Here is a 22607-nt window from a genome sequence, read left to right as displayed (position 1 = left end):
TAGCTCGTGCAAAGGCCCTTGTGCAACGCAGTTTGGCTGAAGCAGAGTGGACCAGGTTGTACCTGACCATAGTTTCATAAGGAGTTTGGAGATTATTCTAAATACAGTGGAAAGCCAGTACATTTAGGCAGAACTTTAATATGACATGATTTCTTGTCACTTTGCTGAGTGGAGAATGGATTGTAGGAAGAATGGAAATAGATCAGGAGGTTGGGAGAGAGGGTGATGACTAGGGCTAGGTAGCTGGTGAGACATGGATGAATTCAGGGTAGGATCAGATGTGTTGGATAAGGGGAAAGAAGAAATGAGGGTGATTCCCAAGCTTATGGAAGGTGCAGCTAGGTGAGTAATGGTGCCACTTATTGAGATGGGGGTGTTGGAAGAGGAATAGGTGCTGGGGTGGGAATCAAGAGTTCCATTGTGGCCATCTTGAGTCTGAGAGGCCCATTAAATATCCAAGCAAAGATGTCAAATTGGAGGTTGGAGCTCACGGAGAGGTAAAGGAGAGAGTTATCCACGAACACATAGATGGCCTTTAAAGCCATGGATCTTGATAGGGCCACTTACAGACTGGAGGTAGAAAAAAGAAGAGGGCCAAGGGAAGCGCCCTGGAGCCCGCCAGCGTTAAGCAGTTGGGCAGAGGTGCGAACTCTGACAAATGATACCAAGACAGTAAAGTAGGAGAAAAATTAGGAGAGTATGATGTTTTCAAAGACAAGAAAGGGAAAAATTCAAGAGGAAACATGCTGATTATCTGGGTTAAATGCTTCTTAGAGTTCAAGTGAAATGCAGGCAGCGAATTGGCCAGTGGGTCTAACTTTTTTGCTTACTGAAAAATTTGTCAAGAGCAGTGCCTGGGGGCTTCCCTGGTGGTGCAGTGGATAAGAATCTGCCTGCCAACGCAGAGGACACAGGTTCAATCCCTGGTCCAGGATGATCCCACATGCCGCGAAGCAACTTAGCCCGTGCGCCACAATTACTGAGCCTGCGCGCCACAACTATTGAAGCCCGCGTGCCTAGAGCCCGTTCTCTGCAACAAGAGAAGCCACTGCAATGAGAAGCCTGGGCACCGCAACAAAGAGTAGCCCCCGCTCGCTGCAACTAGAGAAAGCCCATGTGCAGCAGCGAAGACCCAACACAGCCAAAAATAAATTAATTAAATTAAAATTAAAAAGAAAAAGAGCAGTGCCTGGGGAGAGGTAGGGGAAGGAGCCTGATGGGAATGGGCGAGGAGAGAATGCATGTTCAAGAGTGGAAGGAAGGAAGAGAAAAAACGTTTGGCTATGAAAAGGGGCAGAGATATTGTGTGGTAGCTGGAAATAGATATCAGTGTCTTGCGAGTTTTCATAACTATGAGAGATGCTAGAATAAATTTCAATGGTGACAAAGGATGAACCAGAAGAGAAGGGAAAATTGAAATTTATTGAAGCCTTACTTAGTGTGTTAAGAGCTTTACAAACTTTCGTCCTCACAATGTTTTATGGATCAGGCAATTGAGGTTAAATAACTTGCCCAAGATCATGCAGCTAAAGGTGGCAGAGCTGAGAGGCCACCCAGATTTTTCTGACCCTTCATGCCTCATCATCCCATTGCACAGGCATACAGCCCCTTGTGCTTGAACAACCGGGACATGCCTTTGCCCTGGCCACAGGGCCCATGGTGAATCAGAGAGAGTTACTCTCATGCAGGAGGAACAGGACTTTATTTTCCTCCTCCAACTCTCTAAGCAGGGGCATCTCTCCACACAGCCTGAACACCCATGCAGCGCAGGACAGAAGGTCTCCCCAGGCTGGACGGGCAGAGGCAAGCAGCAGGAGCCCCTAGAGGTAGGAGGGAAAGGGATACTTCTGGGGGTGTTCAGCAGGTTTCTTTTTGTGTCAGCCAGTGTAAGGGGGTGCTGGAGGCTGCTGGTCCCAACCAGCTGGTGCCTGTGGCCCCAGCATTCATCTGGATCTGTTCAGTGTGGGAAGATGCCCAGGTCAGAGCCCAGTCTCCTGGCTGCCCCCATTGAGGCTGAGGCTGTGGGGGCGGGTGCCGCGCTCCAGCCTGCGGCCAGACAGGAGGCGTCTCAGGGAGGAGCCGGAGCTGAGGTCGCCGCAGCTGCGAAGGTGGAGGCTCTCTCGGCCTGGCCGGCCCCATGGGCTCCGGGGCACCTAGATGGGGCCACAGGAAAGAGCATCAGTGTGGTCCCACCTGAAACACCAGGCTTTCCCGGGTGTCTTCCCTGGATCCCCTCATTCTACCTGCTTATGTCCATGGGCTCCATTCCCATTGGGGTCTGGGGCCTTCCTAGACATCTGGAGGAAACGAGTGACCAAGCCGCGGCCTGGCCAGCTGCCCTTCAGGTCCCCCAGGGAGTGGGCAGGTGCAGGGCCTGAGGGCAGGGGGACCTTCTGGAAGGTGGGCACAGGGTGCCGTTTCTCGGCTGAGCGGGCACGTAGCAACTTGGGGGAAGGGCAACGGGCTAGACGGAAGAGGCAGGCTTCAGAGCAGAGCCCTGGAGACACAGAGAGAGGGAGAGGGAGAGTGGGTGGAATGGGAGGTGCAGAAAAGGCCAGGCATTACTCCCCTACCCACTGCCCCCTGGGCACCAACCATATGCCTCACCTGTATCTGCAGAGGAAATGGAAGCAGCTTCTTCCTCAAGCACTTTGGTATAAAGGTCCCTGAATTCAGCTGAGAAGGAAGAGAGAGACAGGGACTGAGTGGGAGTGCTCAGTAGATGCGCCCTCCAATCTCACGGCCCTCCTGAGAACTCAAGCCCAGCTTCCACACCCCATTCCCAACCAAGGGGGCATCATCTCTGCTCAGGTCCACCAGCAACTAGATGGTACGATCCACCAAATCAGGGACTAAGGCACTATCGTGCCCAGCTGCAGCCTCTCCAGTACCTGGCACATAATGGTAATGACAAACACTTTCTGTGCCAGGGCTAAGCACTTGACCTGCATCTCGCCTCAGTAACTCCACAGCACCTATGGTGAGGTACTGTTATTATACCTGTTTTACAGGTGAAAAACTGAGGCTTGGAGAGGGTAGGTAACTAGCCCAAGCTGGGAACTGTGAGACTGCGTTCCAAAAACCAAATCCTCTTCGTTTAGCCACTAAGCTATTGATGTATTTCTAGGAGGTGACATAAGAAGTGTCTACTGCAGGAGTGAATTCACCCATTCTTCCTCCCCAGGGACCTCAACAGTGTCCCAAATCCTGGTGGGTATCACTGGCCCTCTAACTCCCAGTGCCTGCCCTCTCCTGAACCTTGTGGCGGCTCACCGGTGTCGCTGGAGGTGGTGATGCCCGGGTCACTGTGGGACCGTGGCAGCAGCAGCGGTGGTCGAGGAGCCGGCTGAGGAGGCCGGTGCCCCGGTGGGGTGAGGGAACCTGAGCTATCGCTGAAGCGGCGAGCCGGGGCTCGGGGGGGAGGGGCTGCAGCTGGCCGGCTGCCTCCCCGGGGGACCCGCCGCCTCAGCTCAGGGAAGCAGGGTCCCACCCAAGGCGGCCAGCCCTCCAGCCGGTGGCAGCTTCGGGCAGCTGTGGGGGCACCCAGCGGGGGTGGGGCCTCGGGGGCAGAGCAGGAATAGGAGCGGGCAGCTCTCGAGGGCCGCCGGGGCAGGGGGCTGTCCTCAAAGGGGCCCCGCAGGCCGCAGTCCAGGCTGAGGCAGTAGCCGGCGCGGCTGCGCTGAATAGAGCGGAAGAGCACGTAGTCAACGGAGCGCACGGAGCCCTGCAGCTCCAGCAGGCACGAGTCCTCCGACGGGCTGGAGCCCCCGGGGAGGTCACCGATGGCTGACAGCACCAGAGACCCGCTGTCCATGGACACTGTGGGTGGTAGGGGCTGCCGGGTAGCACCAGCCTGGCCGGGCCCAGGCGGTTCCTCTTTTCTCAGGCCCAGCCTCTTGCGGGCCATCCTGCCTCCAGTTTTATCTCAGAGGAGACAACTAAGCCCAGGTTTGCAAGAAGCCCCAGCCCTCATCTGTCCCTCAACCACCAACTCGGTCTCATCTCTCCCCCTCTGCCCCCCACACCCAGCTCTGCTATCCCAGGCATCCCAGACCTTGTCCACCCTCCCCACTTTCTGCTCACCATCTACAATGGAGGCCACTCGCTCACAGATACAGGAGCCATCATGAAGCTGAGGATCAAACAGAGTGGCCTGCAGAAGACACAAGGGTCAAGGGTCGAGCCCTACACACTGATTAGGCCATCCCACAGGCTGGACAGAGCTCTGGAGACCTAGATTCCAGTCCAGCTTTGTCACTTTGTTCAAGTCACTTATGTGGGCCTCAGTTTCCACATCTGTAAAATAGAAATCATAGTTCTTACCCCACCCACCTCTCCAAGCTCTCAGGCAGATCAAAAATGACAGCGAATGTGCTAGTGCTATGAAGATCATGAGAACTAGTATAATCTTTATCCAGTGACAGTAGCTCACCCAGCTTTTCAGGCTCTATTTCTGACTCCCCAGCCCACACCAAACGCTGCTCTCACCTGGCTGTCTCCTCGTAGCCCCATGACGGCCTCATAAGAAGGGGGGCAATCAGTAGGATACAGGGGCACCGGGCTGTCCATGGAGCCATTGTAGGTGATGCTGGCAGGATGAGGGAGAGGGTCAAAGCCTGGGAAAGAACTCCTATTCCAAAAAGATCCCTCCCCACCAATCCCCGGCCTCAGCCCCAGTCGCCTTCCTTAGTTTCCCCACAGATTCCACCTGGCCTCACCTCTGTGCATCTGTTTCTGAGCTGCAGGTGTACTCTGGGGGATAGTAGGGCGGCGGGGGCACAGGCGGTACAAATTCCTCCAAGTCCAGCATGGTGTGTAGGAGAGGGGCTGGGGGCGAGGATGTACAGCCCAGAGGCCCCAGAGGGCCTGAGACTGAGTGCTCAGAGGCCAACTGCTGGGGAGCAAGCAAGTCAGCAAACTTGGTTTCTGGGAATACAGCTCCTTGGCTCCCAAACTCCTCTCTCATCTACATTTTCTGGCCCCACCCCCTCCAAGAAGCTCAGTTCTGGCCCCTTTGCCAAACCAGTTCCTCCTCTAACCCTGCCCCAGCCGAGGACCTTCAGCTCTTGCCCTGCCCATCTAGAAAGTCCTCCTCTACATGGACCTTTCTGCACCCAGAATCACTATCTGTTCTCTGTCCCCACCAGAACATCAACCCATTATCCCCACCCCCATCTAAGACCTTCCTGACTCCGCCCAACTTTTAGTGCCACTCTTCAACGCCCCCAGACTGGCATCACGTACTTCTCTTACTCCCTGTCATTTCCCTCCTCACCCTCCTTTGGACCCCCTAAATACCCCTGCAACAGACATGCCTAACAGGTGACCCACAGCCCCTGGTGCTTAAAAGCCAGCACTGTAACCATCACCCCTCAAGCCCAATGCCAGCACACACACCCTGCCCGCATCCTACCTTCTCAGCCTTGACCCCGGCTCCCCACTCACCGTGTTCACAAGGTCCAGGGAGAAGATTTGGATGCAGCAAACAATAGCAGAGAGAGTACAGATTATGGCAGCACAAACCGTGAGCCCACAGACGCTAAAGAGCAAGTTCTGGGGAAGGCAAGAGAGAGAGAGGGATGTGAGAGGAGCCTGGGGTGGAGTAAATCCCACATACTCGGGGCCTGTGAGGACTCCAGGAGGAGGCAGAAGGGTGAGAACCAGGAAGATGGCCGGAGAGGAAGGAATGGCGGAGGTGGGGGGGCGGGTGCATGCTCACCTTGAGGGCCCCTCGGGCTTCATCACAGGTGGAGTTAGGGGCAACTTTCAGTTCCTGCCCTGACTCTGGACAGGGCCGCAGTAGAGGAACAGGAGGGCAGCACACACAGACCTTTCCGTCCTGAGTGGGAGTGGAAAGGGTGAGGCAGCCTGAATCAGGACAAGCCCAGGTTGTCCTGCACACCTCCCCCAACCAGCACTCTCAGGCTCTCTTTCCTCAAATCTCACCAAGATGCATTCTTGGAAGTCTCGGGCCAGCTGAGCGTTTTTACAGGAGAGAACAGAGCCAGCCATGCTGAGCATGACACAGAGCACCGAAAGCAAGGAGAAGAAGGAAATCTGGGGGAAACAGGGCACAGACTCAGGGCTGGGACCCCAAGAGTACCCTCTACCGCAGATGGAGCCACCCTCCTTCACAGGACATTTGTGCCTGGACAGTGTGAATGGGAGAGTCAATTCCCTTTTCGAGGGCATAAATAGGCATCCCCTCAGGTGCTAGGCACCTGCCTCCCCGTGGGCATCAGACCCTGGCACCTACCACTAGAGTGAACGGCCGCTTCCAAGACACAATGCCAACCACCCCGGAAAACGCCAGCTGGGGATAGAGTGGGCACAGGCTCAGCCTGACAGGGGAGGCACAGAGTGAGCCCTTCACCACAGAGTGCACCCAGCTCTGTAAGGAGGAGGAGGACCAGGAGAGGGAGGAGAGGCCAGGATTTGGACTGGCAGCTGGTGTGGAGGGGTGGGGCCCGAGGAGCCTCCCCCACCCAACAACTGTGCACCCAACTCACCGAGAATCCAGCCCAAGACGGGCAGGATCTCTTGACGCTCTCGGTGGTGGTGACAGATGAGGCCACCATGCTGAAGGTGACCACCAGGATGCCCAGGAGCACCTGAGCCAGCCCCAGCGTGAGCAGAGCCTGCAGCCAGGGTCGGTGGAGGCGGAGGTGGGTAAGGCCCCGGGTGCTGGGCCGGCTAGTCAGCGAGCGGCTGGAATCACTAGGCGAGGGCATCATGCCTGCCGCCCGGTTGCCTGAGCCTCGCTCGGGCCCCGCTGACGCTTGGGAGCATCTCAGAGGCGCCCGAAGCCCCGTCCTTCCTCCTCTCCACCCGCCTCGCTCTAGACCCCACCCCCTGGCTGGGTCCCCTGAGGCATGGCCCAGGGACTCCAGCTGAGGAGGGGGTCAAGGGAGGGGCGTCACGGAGGGGCCCCGGAGTGCTCCCTCCCCACCACGGGCACTGGACGGGCACCGTGCCCGGGACGGCGATGAGGACGCGGGGGCACCGGCTCATCGCATCTCCCTAGAGAAGAGAGGCGCCGAGAAGGGCCGGTCCGGGAGTGAAGAGAGGGCGGCGGTCCGGAACCCAGGGAAGAGTGGGAAGGGTGAAGGCGAGAAGGATGGGAAAGAAGTCTAGAGAAGAGGGGAGAGGCGGCGTGACTCTAGAGGCGCGGTCGGTGTGCCCTCAGTGTCCAGTGGGATCCGAGGCTGCCTGGTGGGGAGAGGCTGCGGCGGCGCCGCCGCCTCCTGGGTCGCCAGCCCCGCTCCCCTCCCCACCACACCCCCGCTGCCCCAGCTCGACTGCAGCAGGTCCGGGATTGGAGGCGGGGGATGGGGATGGGGATGGGATGGTGCGGGAGGAGGGGCATGGTGCGAGGGCCAGCGCGGCGCACCCCGGGAGTTGTAGTCCCCACCAGAGACCCTGTGGGAGGGGGAGAGGGAAGGAGGGAGGGAGGGAAAAGGAGAAGGGGAGAGGGAGGGAGGGAGCAGGAGGCAGGGTTGCAGGGCGAGCTGGCCGCGAGAGCTAACAACGCTTTCGGCCCCCACTTGAGCTCCACCCAGCCTCTCAGGCCCCTCGGCCTGCTGTGTTCCCAGGAGAAGTTGCAGCTTCTTTCCTGTCATTAATGGAGAAAGGTAGGGAGCTAGGCTCCCTGGCAGCTCCGCAATTCCACCCCAGCCCAGCCGTGGACTTCCCTCCCTCTTCCTGCGCCTGCCATCGGGCGCTGCTGTCCCACCCCCGAGAGCTCTCCATTTACACTAAGGCCAGGTCAGACCTTCCCTCTGGAGTCCACATTCTGCTTCCATTCTAGTCTCCTCCACTTTCTCTTCCATGAGGCCTAGTTCCCATTAAAATTCCAGAAACGGCGTGATTTGTGTTCCAGTTCCACTTTCTTTTTATTTAAATAACCGAAGCAACAGCCTTGGCACAGCAGAAGGAATCTGGGTTGGGGTGTGTAGAGGTGGCAGCAGTGTGGCCTGATTGGGGGAAGGGGAGTGGGAGGGAAGCAGTGACTGGGTCACACTGGGCTCCCCACACCCTTAAGTCAGGTTCAGCAGTCATGGCTGTGGGACTGGGGGCACTATAGTGAAGACATCAAGTAGTGACGTCTCATCAAGTCCCAGAGACCTCAGGGATGGGGGCTAGGTCACCTCCCCTAAGTGGCAGGGCCAGGGCATCCCAGTTAGGGGTCACGGTGCCCGGAAGGCATTTTCGGCAGCCCCAGCGGCTGCATTGGCAGCTGCGGTTCGCACCGCAGGGTTGGAGAAGACACCAGCTGCAAATTCTTGCTGGGCTTTCTGAAAGCTGGCACCTGTGCGGCGGTACAAGGAGTGGATCTGCAAGTAGAGGCACAGACTTTACAGCACGTTCTGGCCGCTGTTACCCCACTCCAATCTAACGCCATCACCACCACTCACCAGCCTGCAGCTCCAGCTTTTCCCTCGTGGCTCCCTACCAACCCACACCCACACATACCCCACAACACCCGCCTCCCAGGTCCATTAGCTGAGAACCCATCCGTCAGCCTGGCCCTCCTCAGTTGCTCCTGAATGTTCCACCCATGCCCCCAGGGACACACCATCTCACTCTCCCGGCCGCATCTGCAGCCCCTCACCCGCTTTAGCATCACAATTCCCAGCACAGCGATGCCAGTGAAGAACAGGGCGACCAGCAGCATGAGCACAGCCACAGCTGTGTTGGCCTTCAGCACCACCAGAGCGGAGATCCAGCCACTGTAAGGAGGGGAAGGTATGTGGAAGTGAAGAGGGGCTGCTCACAGCTGGGTCTCTGTCCCCCCAGCTTCTCTGCTGGTTATGTCTTCCCACCAGGGGCCGGTTTCCTGTCAGTCTGGCAGCTTGCCACGCACTGCAATCCCAAACTACACCTACTCTCTTCACAGTTTAATCCCAGCTTCTGAACGATCAGCTCCCAGCTCTCCAAGATCTTCCAGACATCCTCACTCCAAACAGACCTTTCTGTTGAGGATTCTTCCTCTTCTCCAATCATGGTTACACATGTCTCCTCCAGGAAGCCTCTTCAGATTGACCACAGCCATCTTTCCCTTAATCTATGTCTGTTGAGAGTTGTGTCTGGGCTCTCTATCATGGAGGACATCTTGTCTCTCTGGTTAAATTAGCACCTCCCAAGGATAAAAACCACATTTCCTTTTTCTGAACAACTCCTATGCCAGTACCCAAGGCTGACTTGGTCTACAGGAGTGGGAGGAAGGGGTGAAGGTAGATGGCAGCCTCACAGACCTGAACCCCCAACCTGGGATGCCAATGGCCTGGAGGACAAACAGAACATCCTGGACGAAGAAAATGAAGAAGAAAACGAAGAAATTGAATGAACTGTCACTCCTGCAAAGAGAAAGAAAGGGAAGTGTAGGCAAAGAATTAGGGTTGGAGAAGCAGAATGGGACCCATCCAAGTCCCCTCCCTTTCCACCATCCCCACTCCCCCTTCTTACCGGAAAGCCTTATACATGGGGCGGTACCAACAGACGAAGGAGCAGGGGGTGAAAAGGAGGATCCAGAGGATAGAGAGCCCAAAGCCTGAGCCATTGCTGGTCTCCACACAGAAGCTGGCCAGGCAGGCAAGAAAATTCAGGAGAAGAGCCAGAGTGCTACCTAAGGGTTAGAGGAACAGAATGATGGGTCAGTGAAAGCTCCTTTCCCTAGAAGCCCACCCCACAGCCCTCACCAAATGTGGCCGACTAAGGAGAGGAAGGCGGCTTCTGCCTTCACAGCATCCTCAGCAGGGGAGACAGAACTAGCAAATCTCAATCATGTGTGATCCCCTTGGCAAAGACATTTAAAGGATTCAGAATACATTTATGCATAAGGACAGGGGGAAGGGGGAGAGGGCAAGAACATACATTTGCTAGAAGGCTGGAGAATAAGTTCTAAATACTATAAAAGGGGTAATCCAGGAAGATTCCTGGAGAAATGAGCCTTAAACTCAAATGCTGAGGATAGGTGAAGTGTCTAGTTCTGGGTGAGTGGGCTCCAGGAAAAGAAAGATGTACAAGTTACTACCTGTACTTTTCCTTCAAAAAGGCTTCTCACTACTCACACATCCAGAGGTAGTACATGGTGGATACTGTCTTCTGAAATTCTTGGGGGATCTCCATGGAGATATCCTGGAAAAAGCAGGGCTGAACTGGGCAAAAAGAAGGTAGAGGGGGCCAATTGTTCTGTCGAGCTGTAAGGCACAAAAAGAGCAGGAGGATCTCACAAGTGAGACAGAGACCAACAAATCACTCCCCCTTCCTTTCACCTCCGGGTCCTCTCTTCTGTTTCCAATTTGAGGGTTCAAAGAAACAAGGGCAAGTAGCAAAAGTTATATTAATACTGAGTGTTTATTATGACTTACAACTTCTAAGCACTGTGCCCAGCATTTTGTATAGATGACTTTGTCTAACCCTCATAACAATCCTGTCAAACAGGTACAAACATTATTCTCATTTTACAAGTGAGGAAACTGAGGCACTCAAGATTAAATAACTTGCCTAAGAGCTCACCCTTAATAAGACATAGCACCCAAATTCAAACTCAGCAGTCTGGCTCCAGTGCCCATGCTCTGAGGTCCTTTTTTGAGACTTCGAACCTGTCAGATGCCCTCCCCAACCCTATCAAGGATCCACTTACTAGCTGTGCCCCCGAGGGCAGCATGCTGGAGTTCTCGCTCCCTCCGGTCCAACTCCTCTGCCTTCCGGTTGAGCTCCTCCTGCTTCTTTAGCAGCTCAGCTGTGGCTGCTGCAGCTGAAGCCTGACCAGTATGAGCAGAGGGCAATGTGAGTCCTGAACCCCAGGGCTGGCCCCTTTCCTCAACCCCTACCCATACACCCCCTTTACCTGGGTGCTGTAGGAGCCATAGTTCTTGGGTTCTGTGGGGCTGAGCTTTCTTGAAGACTGCAAAGGGGGAGCTGAGGGTGGAGCTATCGGAACAGGGGCAGGAGGCTCATAGCTTGGTGGTGGCTGTTGAGTTTGGAAAAAACCTTAGGGATCATCTAGTCCTTCATAACACAGGAATCTAGAGTCTACTTGAATACCTTTAGACCTAGAACTCATTACCTAAGGTGGCAGCCCCTCCCCCAGTTGTTAGAAAGCTAGTTCTTGTGTTTGTATCAGAGAACTCTTTTACAACCTGCAGCAGCCCTCATAACCCCTCACATCGAGTTCCTTACCCAGGACTCAAAGCACTAATCTACTGTATCAACCTCCTTAAACTTTTAAAAACTCTTACCTTTTTCTATTGCAGTAAGACAAACAGGTCTAGTCTTCTTCAACCTTTGTTTTCTAACTGTATACCTAAACATAGTGTGTTTTCTCCACAACTCCAACCGACCCCATCCCTTTTTTTCTTCAAAAAAGGCTCCCCAGACAGGGTCTTCATCAGGCCCTGCCAGACTCTAGGTCCTCCCAAGACTGACATTTAGAGCTCAAACCGATGGATCCTTGGCCTTAGTGTCTTTAGAAGGATTAGGCATCCCATGGCAGACTGGCCTCTCTCAGGGAGCTAAGATCACGGTGTTTCTTCCTTTGCGTGCAAAAACGTCCCCTATACCCCAACAAAGTGGGCCTGTTAGCATACCCTACCCTTCCTCACCCACCCGTGCTCCCAGAATCTCACCTCCCGGGTTTCAAAAGGGTTGTAGACGTCAAGCGTGGCATGGTGCGTGCTGGGTCGGTGCTGGATCACAGCTGGGTCCTGTGGGCAAAGATCTGGGGCTCAGCTGGCACCTGGTACCTCTGGGGTAACTCACAGGGGCCTCTTCTCAATTGCTGTGGCTCCAAGGACTGCAGCTTGGGGGCCACGCTGTTGTCCCCATATTTGCCCCCAATGCTTCACGCCACACTGCTAGTACCAGCTCCTTAAGGGGCAGGGCCCGCCCCCCCAGGATGCTCACTGGTTTGGAGTAGTCGTCACTCCCACGTGGCGGCCCTTCCTCGGATCAAATGTCACGAACGGGAATACAAGTTAGCCCGACCCTCTAGACTCGAGAAATCACCCCAGCTGCCCCAAAGAGGCCGGCGCAAGTCACCTGAAAGGGGTTGTCAAGCTCGCCGGGCTCGGCGAAGGGGTTTCCACCGTCTCTGCTTTGAGCCATGTTTGCAACTTCGGCTTGGGCCGCCCCCTGCCCTCCACGCCCCTGCCGCGGCAGTGGCGGCGGCAGTGGCTCTCAGAGCTCCCTCCGCTCCTCTAGGTCCGCCCCGCTTCTCTGTGCACGGATTGGCTTTACACACCGGAAGGGTCACAAGGATCCCCGCAGCAGCAGGAGGGCTGCGCCTGCGTCTCGGTCAAAGGCAAAGAAGGAAGTGCCCCACGTGACACCTCTAACTCAGTCTCGGTCGCCAAGTACCGCCCCTTCCCCACGTGACTTCCCTCAATTAACGAACTACACCTCCCAGCAGGCCTCGCGTCAGAATCCCGGTCCCTCCTAGTCTTCCGAGACATACGACCGGGGTCTTCCGACCGGTGGTGGTAGTCTCCCAGGAACCCAGTTGAGCAAATTTTTTTATCTGGATTTCTGGCTCTATCCTGGGGCCCAGCCTAAGAGCTACAGTAATCGAACCTCCTTCCCAAACCATATCATTCCAGATAACCCTTCTCACCGTCAAGAATTGTTACCCACCCATCATTCTCCTCCCGAGACAAACTGGACAGGTAAACTGGTAACCTGACTATAGTTAACTTTAGAGGATAAGATGGGGCTCCCTTCGTTGCCAATCTTCTCATCCCTCCACCCCAGCACCCCCAAACCTCAAATTCCAGGGATGGGGGTCAGATGAAGCACGTCATTTTATTTCACAAAGACTGTACAAAATTCCTTATAAAACATGGGATAGATGCCATCTGGTTACCTCATTCTGCCCCCATCCAACTCATCTGTGAAGGGGCAAGTGAGGGTGGGAAGAGTGTGAGATGGAATAGCATTATGTACAAGGCAGGGGTTGAAGCGATAGGTCCAAGTTCTTTCATATTTACACTATTTCACATATTCACAGGTACATAGGGAGCCAGTAGGAAGAAGTGGGCTCCGGCTCTGTTCTCTTGTATAAAAAAGCACCAGTGTCCTGGACTGGACACCCACTGCTGTTAGAGTGGCAGAGGGGCCCAGGGCCTGATCGTCACCGACTGATATCCCGACTGGAGTCCCACAACTTGGCGTTAGGTGGCTCAGCCCGAAGGCGGGCGAAGAAAGGGTGTTGAAGGGCTTCGCCCAAGGTCAGCCGCTTAGCAGGTTCATACTCTAGCATGCTTTCAATCAGATCGAAGAGCTGGTGGTGTTCCTCTGCCTCTGAGGTCAGATACCGCTGGTGATGGAGGGCAGGAAAAAGGTGAGGCACGATGCCTTACAAACCCTGCGTTCTTCAAGGCCCTAGATTTCAATCCTGAAGGACCACAGCTCTGCTTGCTACCATTATGAATGACCACACCGTGACCATTTCTGATGTCACAGCTCACCCTACCTTCCCACTAGCACAATTATTCCTTCATACTCTTTGAAAGTTCTACTTGTATATCCTTGTCAACTTCATGAATCTTCTTTAGCTCGTCAATAAAATGTAACCTCTTCAAAGGTAGTTTATTCTTTTTTGCCTGACCTAAAGAATCCAGGACATTGCTTTCATCTCTGGTTGGCTCAAGAAAAACATGGCTGTCTAACCTCATTCCCTCCATAAAACCACTCCCTCTTATCTCTCTTCTATCAACAAAAGATGTCTTCTTTCAGTTTTCCTCCCCTTCTTTCCTAACCCTCGGCTTGTGAAATGCATTCCAGGGGCAAAACACCTTAAGAAGGAAGTGACCTCTGGGTGGTGGGCACAATTTATTCCCAGCCCGGCTCACCCGAAGTGGTTTGCAGTTTTCTCGAACGTAGCGCCCAGCTGATGTGTTCTCATCCCAATCCAGGCGACCCCGATAAAAATATTTCTGCTTCCTAGAGGGGAAGGGGGAAGTTGAGGAATCAGGAGGTTCCTCTTGTTGTGGGATGATTCCCTTATTCCCTCATCTCAAGAGTAGCTGAGGGGAGGGCAGGTGTCAAAGAAAAAAGAAAATGATGTGATAGAGACCAATTTTGTGGAGAGAAAAGGAAAAGGGTTAAGTCCCTCCCGCTCGAGGTTCACCTTGTCTTTCGGATCATCCGGGAAGGGATAGGACCCAAGATCCTTTCCATCATGGCTAGATGTTCTCTGTTGTCATGGGTCTGGGAAACAAAGACAGAACTAAGCATGGGACCGAGAGGGGATGCTGAGGTCTAGCCGCCAAGAAGATAAGCAATGTGGAGTGAGCAGGCAGCTCCTCAGCAGACAAGGAAATTAGGTAGAATACCTAGTGGTCATATAAAACACCCCACCACTTACTTGGAAGAGGGTGAAGCCAACATAGTATTCGAAGATGATGCAGCCTATACTCCACACATCACAAGGCTGAGACCAGCCCAACTCTGGGTAGGAATGGGAAGGAAAAGGTACTATGAGGCTCAGGGGGCCCTATCCTCACCACCACACCCCCTCACATACTTGGACAACCTTGTCCTTCCCCCCTTACCGAGAATGACCTCCGGTGCTCGGTAATGGCGGGTGGAGACAATGGTACTATGGTGTTCATGGTCAAAGGTGGCACTGCCAAAGTCTACCACCCGCACAGCTGTGCTCTTCACACTGCGCTCATCTCGCTTCTAGGAGCAAAGCAGGAAGAACATGAACCTCTGCACCGAGACTGAGAATGAACAGACCGAGCTTCCACCACTATTCTCTAAAGTACTTCTGAGCCTTAAAAAAACAACTCTGACCTCCTGCCTGCTCTCACACATGCCTTCTGCTTTACAGCCACCCCCACAGCCAGCAGACTACTTTAGGAGTCGGGGAGGAAGAAGATTTAGAAATAACTGGAATAGCATGCAAGTCTCTATGCATCTGAAGAGTATACCCAGGTGACTAGTGTACAGTATTTCTCAAAATATATAGCAGGTAGCAAAGTGAGGAATAGCTTCCTTAGCTGAGATCTCCATGATCTCCAGTTAGTCAGTGGAGATGAGCTTTCCTTACAGAAAGAAAAGGAAGCCCAAACCAAGAACCTTGAAAGCATTTTCACTCTACTGGGAAGTTAACTGAGGTTCTTTTTCCAAATTCTCTTCCAATTTAAGTCTTGTATCTCTCCCCTTCCATCTATTCTGGTACTGCAGTTTTACTCAGTCAGAGCCAGAGCAGAAAATGTGGGAGAAAGAAGTAAAAGGGAGGACAGAAAGGGCTAAGAGAAAGGCAAAGTGGCATGGCCACCTGTGCCCACTCGCCAAGGGGTGGACCCTGTCCATCTTACCTTCTCTAGGTTGTAGGTGAGTTCGTAGTCTGAATTCACAAACAAAATATTTTCAGGCTTGAGGTCCGTATGTGTCAGCTTGTTATCATGGAGGACTGCAGAGGAAAAGGCCAGGTCAGGGTTGGTCCAGGTGGCCAGAGCTAACTGGTACCAGCTGACCCCAGGCTTGGTCACCTATCTCAAAGCTGGTGAGAAGGCAGGTCCAGAAGCACTAAGCTGCTTTCTGCTCTACATCCAAATGAAATGCCTAGTCTAAGAAGCCCTGTACTTATTTAATTTTTGAATTTTATTTATTTCTTATACAGCAGGTTCTTATTAGTTATCTGTTTTATACACATTAGTGTATATATGTCAATCCCAATCTCCCAATTCATCCCACCACCACCACCCCTGCCACTTTCCCCCTTTGGTGTCCATACGTTTGTTCTCTACATCTGTGTCTCCATTTCTGCCCTGCAAACTGGTTCATCTGTACCATTTTCTAGATTCCACATATATGCATTAATATACAATATTTGTTTTTCTCCTTCTAACTTACTTCACTTTGTATGACAGTTTCTAGGTCCATCCATGTCAGAAGCCCTACACTTATTAACATCAGATATACATGTACTTCTCAACCAATGTATAAAGATGGCTTGCTACGGGTTGTTTTTTTTTTTTTTTTTTTTTGCCACACCAAGTGACATGCGGGATCTTAGTTCCCCAACCAGGGATCAAACCTGCACCCCCTGCAGTGGAAGAATGGAGTCTTAACCGCTGGACTGCCACGGAAGTCCCTATGGGTTGCATTTTTACACTGACTTTGACATGTGTCTATCTGACTCCTGTGAATTCAACTCTGTGAAACTGTACTGTTATGAAGACTCAGGAGGAAGTATGTACTAGTCCCTACCTGGCCCCTTGGGTGCACTACTCCCTGCTCCTGCCTGGTTTGCTGGGAACAGAGAGCATTCTCAGCTCAGACAAATGTAAACCTCTAGCTCGAGGAATCTTTTTGTCTCTTTGTGCTTGCTGCCTGACTTCAACTTTCCCAAGGAATGGGAATAAAGGAAAAAAGAGGTAATTAGGTGCTTTGACTTCAAACACTTTCTCTTCCAGCTCCTGCTAGGTTGAATGTGGAGTAAGAGTAATCAGTGATGGTAAGGACATCAGTGAAGGAGTTAAGTCAGAAGAGAAAGAGATGTCAACATGATAGTGAATAAAAGAACTGCAGATAACTGAGTTGACTGTTTAGGGGCTTCAGCAGTGCACAACTGAGACAGAAGAGGTCCAATGGAGGGAGGGGCTGCCCCAGAGTCCACCTCGGCCCGCCCCACTCACACTTGACGGCCTGGCACAGCTGGAAGGCCATGTGGCGCACTTGGTGGATGGGGTAGGGCAGGTAGTTGTTGTCTTTGAGGAAATCGAAGGTGCTAAGGCCCAGAAGCTCAAAGGAGATACACATGTGGCCATGGTAGTCAAACCAGTCAAACATCTGGACACAGAGGCTGGGAAGAGAGATGGGGGAAGGGGGATGTCTGATGAGCTCCCATCTGCCCACCACCCCTCCAACAAAGAGGGACTGCATAGCTGTTGATTCCACATACTTGTATAAAAACATGCCAGCTATTATCACCAAGAAAATTCAGTTCAGCTACGCAATGGCCTTTCTGGCAGACCCAAGGAGAGAAGTACTACCTGTGAAACTTCAAACCATTTTCCTGCAACGTTTTAAATAGTTAAAAAAAGTTCTACTTGCTGAGGAGCTGCCAAGCGCCAGGCTTCAGTGTGGACTGTAAATTGTCAAACTGCCACTTCTGCATTCTGACCCCAACTCCCGCTCCTGAAATTCACTCACCATCAGCCATCATTGGGCCCATGTTTATACCTACTTATGTCTTTGCTTAATACTCTTATTCTACATTTGGATTATGGAATGTGTGTGATCAGAAAAATTACACATAAATGTCTGTGGCTTCATTAGCATAGTTCTAGGTATTAAAAGCACAACTAATTTTTTGATGAAAATGTTGATTCTCAGTCTCAGGGCCATTTATAGGGCATATCCCTACTGAGGTCATCTTGGGTCAGAGCCAAACTTCAGAGCAATCTAACTGCCCTGAAAACAAGGGGAAAGGATTAGAGAATGTCACAGACCCTCCCTTCCTGCCCTAATGTTCTACTACTCTAAGATGATGAACCAAAGATGGATGGATGAGAAGGTCTACAACTCCCCTGCCTGTCTAGTCCAGGTCGGGAAGGTTTTCCTGTGTAGGGGTGGAGCCTCTCAGACTCCCCACATACTCCTTCACTCACTTACTTCTTGTTGTCAGGGTCCTTCTCATTAATTTTCTCCAGCACGTTGATTTCAAGTCGAGCTGCTTCCTTGTACTTTTCCACATTTTTAATGATCTTCAGGGCAACTCGAGCTCCGCCCCTATAGGGTGGCAGGAGAGGGTTTTGCTGGAATCTCAAGAACATCTCAGACTGAACAGGGCTGCCTGGGGATTAAGATATCCTACCTATGGTTCATTAGCAAAAAAGCCCCAGATAACCCTCACTATCTCTTTATGGCTACCAGGTGTGGAGTACAGAGCGGGGCTGACAGTTACCTGCGATGGTCAACACATTGTACAACTCGGCCGAAGGTCCCCTCTCCCAAGGTGCTTACAATTTCATCTGAAATGAAAAAGAGCAGGGTCGGGGAGAGGGAGGGAGAGAAGGTGGGGAATGAGCTGAGTTCGAAGAAAAAAGGGTACAGCAACCTGGGGTGAGGAGATGAAGGAAGGGGGAACAGATACAGATGGTCACAGGGGAAGAAAACCCCTGCATGATTCCCACCACCTTTAACCCAGGGGCCATGAGAGCTGGGAGTGGACAGCAGAGGTCAATTCTCAACAGCAACTCAAACCACCCAGATAAACAACACCACTGAGAAAAGGCAAAAGAGGCTGTGACTTGGGTTGGCTTGGGACGTTAGGATGGCTATGGGACCATTACAGGCTATAGGATTGTTACGATTTGGCTTGTACATCGCTCTTGTAGCCAGTCCCCGACGTGGTAGATGAGGTGGCCCTCAGCGTCGTCCTCTACACTCTTGGCTCTCCGGCTGCTGTGCTGCTGTCGGGGGGCGGGGGGGGTCGGAGCAAGCCAGGTGTCGGAGCGGGGGCCGGAGGGAGGCGGGGTGGGTGGTGGAGGGGTCACCGGTCACAGGCGCCCAGCCAGGGGGGACAGACGATGATGGGGGACAGTGGAAGGGAACACGTCAGATGCAGTAAGGCGGATCGGGGTGAGAAGAGAGAGCGGCGCATAATCCCAAGTCCCCAAACCCAAAATGGGAACGGGGAGAGGCACGGGCAGAGCAGAGAAGTGGTGTCGTTGCCAATGTCACCCACAACCCCATGCTCTACACGACGCCCTTCCAGGCGGACACAGGTCTCCCCTTGCCCCCACCCAAGCCCACCTGCTGACGGGGCCATGGAGTCCATGGGGGAGAAAGGCAGTTCACAAGCAAGGTCCCCATTAGAAAGTGGAGGCCTTGGGGGGTGGAGGAGCTGCTCCCAACACAATAAGCCCAGCATGCCAGGGAGGGCACTGGGGTTCACAAATGCTCTGTGCCCATCAATCTCCAAAGCAGATTCCAGGGCCCTCCAAGAGTCGGAGAGCTTCCAAGAGAGTAGACAGACTCAGTGCCCACCTTAGTGTTCATGCCCCAAATGCTCAGATGAGAACAAGGATACTTCTCACTTACCAGGGTCCCAGAGGGCTGAAGAAGAGTGGGGAGAGGAAGGGCCTGGGCTGACACTCACCGAAGATGAGCGGCTGAATGTCCGGCTGCGCCGCCTCCGCCGTCTGTGCTTCCTACGGCTGCTGCGCTGGCTGCGGTAACTGCTGTCCTCCCGATGATATTCGTAGGAATGCCGGTAGTCTGTGTCATAGTAGGCTTCTCCCCGATCCCGGCTGTAGTCATTGCGCCTGTAGCTGCCACAGTATCGCCGGTCATACGCCCTCCGGTCGGATGAACGATCATCATAGCTGCTGTTGGACAACAAACACCCATTAAGTGCATCTGTTCAGGCCACATTCCTTGTCATACCATGTAACAAGGTCCTCCCTCACCGAGGACAAGGAGTATCGCTAGAAAAGTTGCTCTCACACACTCAAGTCTCTCTGTGAGGACCAAGGCCCAGGGCAGTGAAGTAACTAAGCACAGAGGAGGATGCCCACACCTGCACATCACCAAAACCTCTGAAAACACCGGCAGAACAACTCCCTCTGAGGAGCTCCTCTTCCCCTCCAGTGATGTAATGGAATAAAGAGCCATTTCTTTTCTGAGCTATTCCTGACTGATATCCAGCTTTGCTCCAAACTATCCCTAACCCATCCCTCCCACTGAACATGCTGCTAAGTTATTAAAACCATGGAGGCCTTACTTTGTCTTGTCTATTAGCTCATTAGTTACCTCTAGGCCCTAGTCCTTTGCACTTGCTTTCCCTTTGTCTGGGACACTTCTCTCGTCTTTCAGACAAGCTTAGATGTCACATTCTCTGGGACGTTTTCCTTGAACTACACATCTTGCCGACCAAACCTGCTGGATGCTTCCTCAGCCCCTTACTATATACTTCCTCTACGATAAGACTCTTAACACCACAGTCTAAATGGGTTATTCTGTTATCCGTTTTGAGCATCACCTTCCACCAGCTACTTAGCTTGAAACCAATAAATCTTTGTTGAATAAACGAATAAGTGAGTGGGCCAAGTGTGAGTTTCTCTTCCTGAAGGCTCACCTCCGGGAACGGACATGGTAGCTGTCTTCTCGTCGGCGCCGCCGTGTCCGGTCACTGCTGCTTGACCAGGAGCGGCTTCTTCGTCTCTTATGCTTTCGGCTCCGATAGTGTTCGTGGTAACTCCCCCGGCTGCCTCTCTCTGAAGAGTGGTACCTTCGAGGATGAGGCATCTGGAAGGGAAGGAAAAGTAGCAATAGTGGGGCGAGCTCTGAGTTTTCAGAAGTCCCCTCCAAGGACTGGCTGCTCCAGAGATGCTAAGCTGCTTTCTGCTCTTCAATTTCTACTTTTTTTTTTAAACCATTCACAACTTCCTCAGTCTTCCTCTGTGCTTACAATTCCTCCTTAATGGAGTATATATATTCACCTACTAACTCTCACTAAAAACTTTAGGAATCTTCCCCCCCCCCTCTCTTTGTTCTATTCTGATTTTCCTCAAACATGCCTTCATGAAGACATTCAGGTCTGGGCCACAGCTCATTACAGTTGAGACTGTGTAACTGAAGAAGACTGCAACAGTTCATCATTGGCTGGTATCTAGGATAGATCTGTGCCATGCTAAGTTCCTCATAACTCAACAAAATAATGCTTTACTACAGACTATTATCACAAATGTTTTACAATCATTAAAAGTGTATCTTATCTCCCCAAATAGGCCATCCATGTCCTGAAGGCAGGAATCCAGTTTCCCAGGTTTCTACATATAGTTGTATAAACCAAATACAAGCAAGTTACAGGGATCTGGGTCTGGCCCCTTGAACTATCTTAATCATTTCTCACATCACTGGCCAAATCCCCCTTGAGTGGTTTTAAATACATATGGCTCCAAGCTGCAGTCAACTTCCCATCCAGCCCCTCCCCTTTTGTGCTTACTAAGTACAGAATAACTGGTTTTTAATTAATATCAGCACCAGCTGGCTAAAAGCTGGCCACCTTCTGGTTATTGGAATTGGAATGGCATGGTGCACAAATCCTTTTTTTCCTTCAAGGAAAGAATCAGAGGGTCATCACTGTCACAATCCAGGAAGATGAGAAGAGGAGGGCCGAAAGCAATTAAATAGGCCCAGGGACAGAAGTCTTGTTAGGTGGGGTAGGATTAGGTGTGGAAAAGGCATGACTCCAACATCTGGCTCCCATTCTGAGCTACTTCTCAAATTGAGGAGGGTGGCATTTGATTCATTCCTGGCCTAACAGGGCTTGTAGGAAACCAAGAAGATGCAAGCACAAAGACTCTCCCAGGTAATCCAACCTTGCTTAGCACAGCCACACAAATGTCATCTCACCATATACATACTGCCACCAAAGTCCCTCACTGGCTGTCCTTCTCCATATTCCCCCAAGGATCTCCAGCCTGCAACCTTTCTCAACTTGTGCATCTTTTTTTTTCTCTTTCTCACTCAGAAATAACTCCTAGGGTAAAACTCTTTCCATATCCTCCAAGTGACACGGTGGTGTCTTTCCCCTCTCCGGCTTTGGTCCAACTTTGATATTCTGCTCTTTCTCATCTCTGGAACCACTCCTATCCGTACTTCATCACCCCTTCTCCTACTTGATCCCTCCCAACTTCCCCACCTGTCTTCCAGAATACATCTAGGGCAGGTCGACCTTCCGTCTCATCTTCCTACTCCTCACCTCTGCCACTTTCCAGTTCTCAGCCCTCCCCCTCTCCTAATTTCGCCCAGACCCCTTGCCCCCAATCCAATCTTCTTCCCGCCCGCCCTGCGGTCGCCATCTTTCCGCGCGGCCCCGCGGCCCGCCAGCCCGCGCGCTCACCGTTCTGGCGGCGAGGCCCGTGCGCTTGTCCCACAGGAAGTCCGTGATGGCGGCGGCACTGAGGCCGGAGTCCCGGCACCCCCGCGGCGACGAAGTGCGGCTCCACCCCCCTAACCCGAGACCCTGGGACCTCCCGCCTAGTTCCCGGCCTCCGCTCCAGTCCCGCCCGCCCCGGCTCCGTCCCCGCCCCCAGGATCCGCTTGGCGCCGCTCGCACCGCCCCCGCCCGGGGCCCGATCCCAGCTCGGTCTCCGGCTCTGGCCTCTCCGATCCGCCGCCGCCACCGCGAGCGAGCACGTACGCACGCACGCACGCCCTGCGTCGCTTCCCAGCTACCCCTGGGCTCCGCCCCCAGGACCGCGCAAGCCAGCGCGTCCTCGCGTAGCTCGCGGCAGTCAGCCCGTGAGAGCGGAGGAGGTGCTAGGGCGGAAGTTCGTGGGGGCGGGGAGAGAGTTGTCGGGGATTACCAGGCCCGCGCCCCCCCTCCCAAGCCCCTCGTGTCCTTCCGTATCCTTCCTCGATCTTTTACCTATTCCATGAGACTTCTGTGGTTTGTTTTGTTAGGTTTGGAGGTTGAAAAGAAGGGGTTGTTGTTTACGGAATGTCGCCGCTCCGCAAACCTTTTGAGACTTGGTGGTGAGGTGTGATTCTCAAGCATAGCCTGTGAAAGTTCATTTCTTAAAACAGTTCGGCAACCTAACCACAGCAAAGAATGGCTCCCACCTTTCCTCCTGAGCAAAAGCTAC

The 22607-nt window shown here is 53.0% G+C and overlaps 3 protein-coding genes across 7 annotated transcripts; all 3 read right to left on the bottom strand.

Moving 5' to 3' along the window:
• Positions 1-1470: 1470 nt before the first annotated feature.
• Positions 1471-6734, bottom strand: ENTREP3 (endosomal transmembrane epsin interactor 3). 2 transcript variants are annotated; one of them, XM_024748250.1, is made up of 12 exons: positions 6510-6734; positions 6257-6313; positions 5947-6057; positions 5720-5839; positions 5446-5553; positions 4719-4891; positions 4489-4588; positions 4084-4153; positions 3274-3819; positions 2608-2676; positions 2244-2497; positions 1471-2153 (listed from the first exon to the last, which is right to left on the bottom strand). In XM_024748250.1, exons 1-12 carry the CDS (start codon positions 6732-6734, stop codon positions 1980-1982), a joined length of 2007 nt encoding a protein of 668 aa, XP_024604018.1. In that variant the 3' UTR covers positions 1471-1979. The 2 variants fall into 2 exon arrangements, with proteins under 2 accessions (XP_024604018.1, XP_024604019.1); XM_024748251.1 differs by lacking the exons at positions 5720-5839; positions 5947-6057; positions 6257-6313.
• Positions 6735-7867: 1133 nt separating this feature from the next.
• On the bottom strand, positions 7868-12315 carry SCAMP3 (secretory carrier membrane protein 3). Its single transcript, XM_024748154.1, has 9 exons — positions 12043-12315; positions 11631-11708; positions 10853-10975; positions 10646-10766; positions 10071-10199; positions 9466-9625; positions 9255-9356; positions 8612-8729; positions 7868-8333 (listed from the first exon to the last, which is right to left on the bottom strand). Exons 1-9 carry the CDS (start codon positions 12106-12108, stop codon positions 8187-8189), a joined length of 1044 nt encoding a protein of 347 aa, XP_024603922.1. The 5' UTR covers positions 12109-12315; the 3' UTR covers positions 7868-8186.
• Positions 12316-12782: 467 nt separating this feature from the next.
• On the bottom strand, positions 12783-22160 carry CLK2 (CDC like kinase 2). Of its 4 annotated transcripts, none has more exons than XM_024748150.1 (13): positions 21863-22160; positions 20093-20262; positions 19115-19343; positions 18338-18425; positions 17918-17984; positions 17626-17742; positions 16647-16813; positions 15324-15418; positions 14553-14682; positions 14366-14448; positions 14129-14208; positions 13851-13941; positions 12783-13315 (listed from the first exon to the last, which is right to left on the bottom strand). In XM_024748150.1, exons 2-13 carry the CDS (start codon positions 20260-20262, stop codon positions 13130-13132), a joined length of 1503 nt encoding a protein of 500 aa, XP_024603918.1. In that variant the 5' UTR covers positions 21863-22160; the 3' UTR covers positions 12783-13129. The 4 variants fall into 4 exon arrangements, with proteins under 4 accessions (XP_024603918.1, XP_024603919.1, XP_024603920.1 ...); XM_024748151.1 differs by having other exon boundaries at positions 18338-18422; positions 21863-22134; XM_024748152.1 differs by having other exon boundaries at positions 19115-19340; positions 21863-22036.
• Between the last annotated feature and the right edge of the window lie 447 nt (positions 22161-22607).

This window comes from Neophocaena asiaeorientalis, unplaced genomic scaffold (assembly GCF_003031525.2).
Source record: "Neophocaena asiaeorientalis asiaeorientalis breed wild unplaced genomic scaffold, Neophocaena_asiaeorientalis_V1.1 scaffold76, whole genome shotgun sequence".
Taxonomy (NCBI): domain Eukaryota; kingdom Metazoa; phylum Chordata; class Mammalia; order Artiodactyla; family Phocoenidae; genus Neophocaena; species Neophocaena asiaeorientalis.
Note: the sequence above shows the minus strand (reverse complement) of the source record. Positions and strands in the feature narration are given on the sequence as shown.

What these genes read in the sequence shown, in the direction of transcription:
- SCAMP3 (XM_024748154.1), bottom strand. Translation starts at nt 12,108, where the DNA reads ATGGCTCAAAGCAGAGACGGTGGAAACCCCTTCGCCGAGCCCGGCGAG. An exon ending in CATGTACTACCTCTGGATGT is followed by an intron (nt 9,626 to 10,070) that starts GTGAGTAGTGAG and finishes TCTAACCCTTAG; the next exon opens with GTAGCACTCTGGCTCTTCTC. An exon ending in ATCCCAGGTTGGGGGTTCAG is followed by an intron (nt 8,730 to 9,254) that starts GTCTGTGAGGCT and finishes CCCTCCTTACAG; the next exon opens with TGGCTGGATCTCCGCTCTGG.
- ENTREP3 (XM_024748250.1), bottom strand. Translation starts at nt 6,734, where the DNA reads ATGATGCCCTCGCCTAGTGATTCCAGCCGCTCGCTGACTAGCCGGCCC. An exon ending in TCAGAAACAGATGCACAGAG is followed by an intron (nt 4,589 to 4,718) that starts GTGAGGCCAGGT and finishes TCATCCTGCCAG; the next exon opens with CATCACCTACAATGGCTCCA. An exon ending in CACCACCTCCAGCGACACCG is followed by an intron (nt 2,677 to 3,273) that starts GTGAGCCGCCAC and finishes CTTCCTTCTCAG; the next exon opens with CTGAATTCAGGGACCTTTAT.
- CLK2 (XM_024748150.1), bottom strand. Translation starts at nt 20,262, where the DNA reads ATGCCTCATCCTCGAAGGTACCACTCTTCAGAGAGAGGCAGCCGGGGG. An exon ending in GCTGTGCCAGGCCGTCAAGT is followed by an intron (nt 15,419 to 16,646) that starts GTGAGTGGGGCG and finishes TTTCCTCTGCAG; the next exon opens with TCCTCCATGATAACAAGCTG. An exon ending in AAAACTGCAAACCACTTCGG is followed by an intron (nt 13,316 to 13,850) that starts GTGAGCCGGGCT and finishes CTCCATCACCAG; the next exon opens with CGGTATCTGACCTCAGAGGC.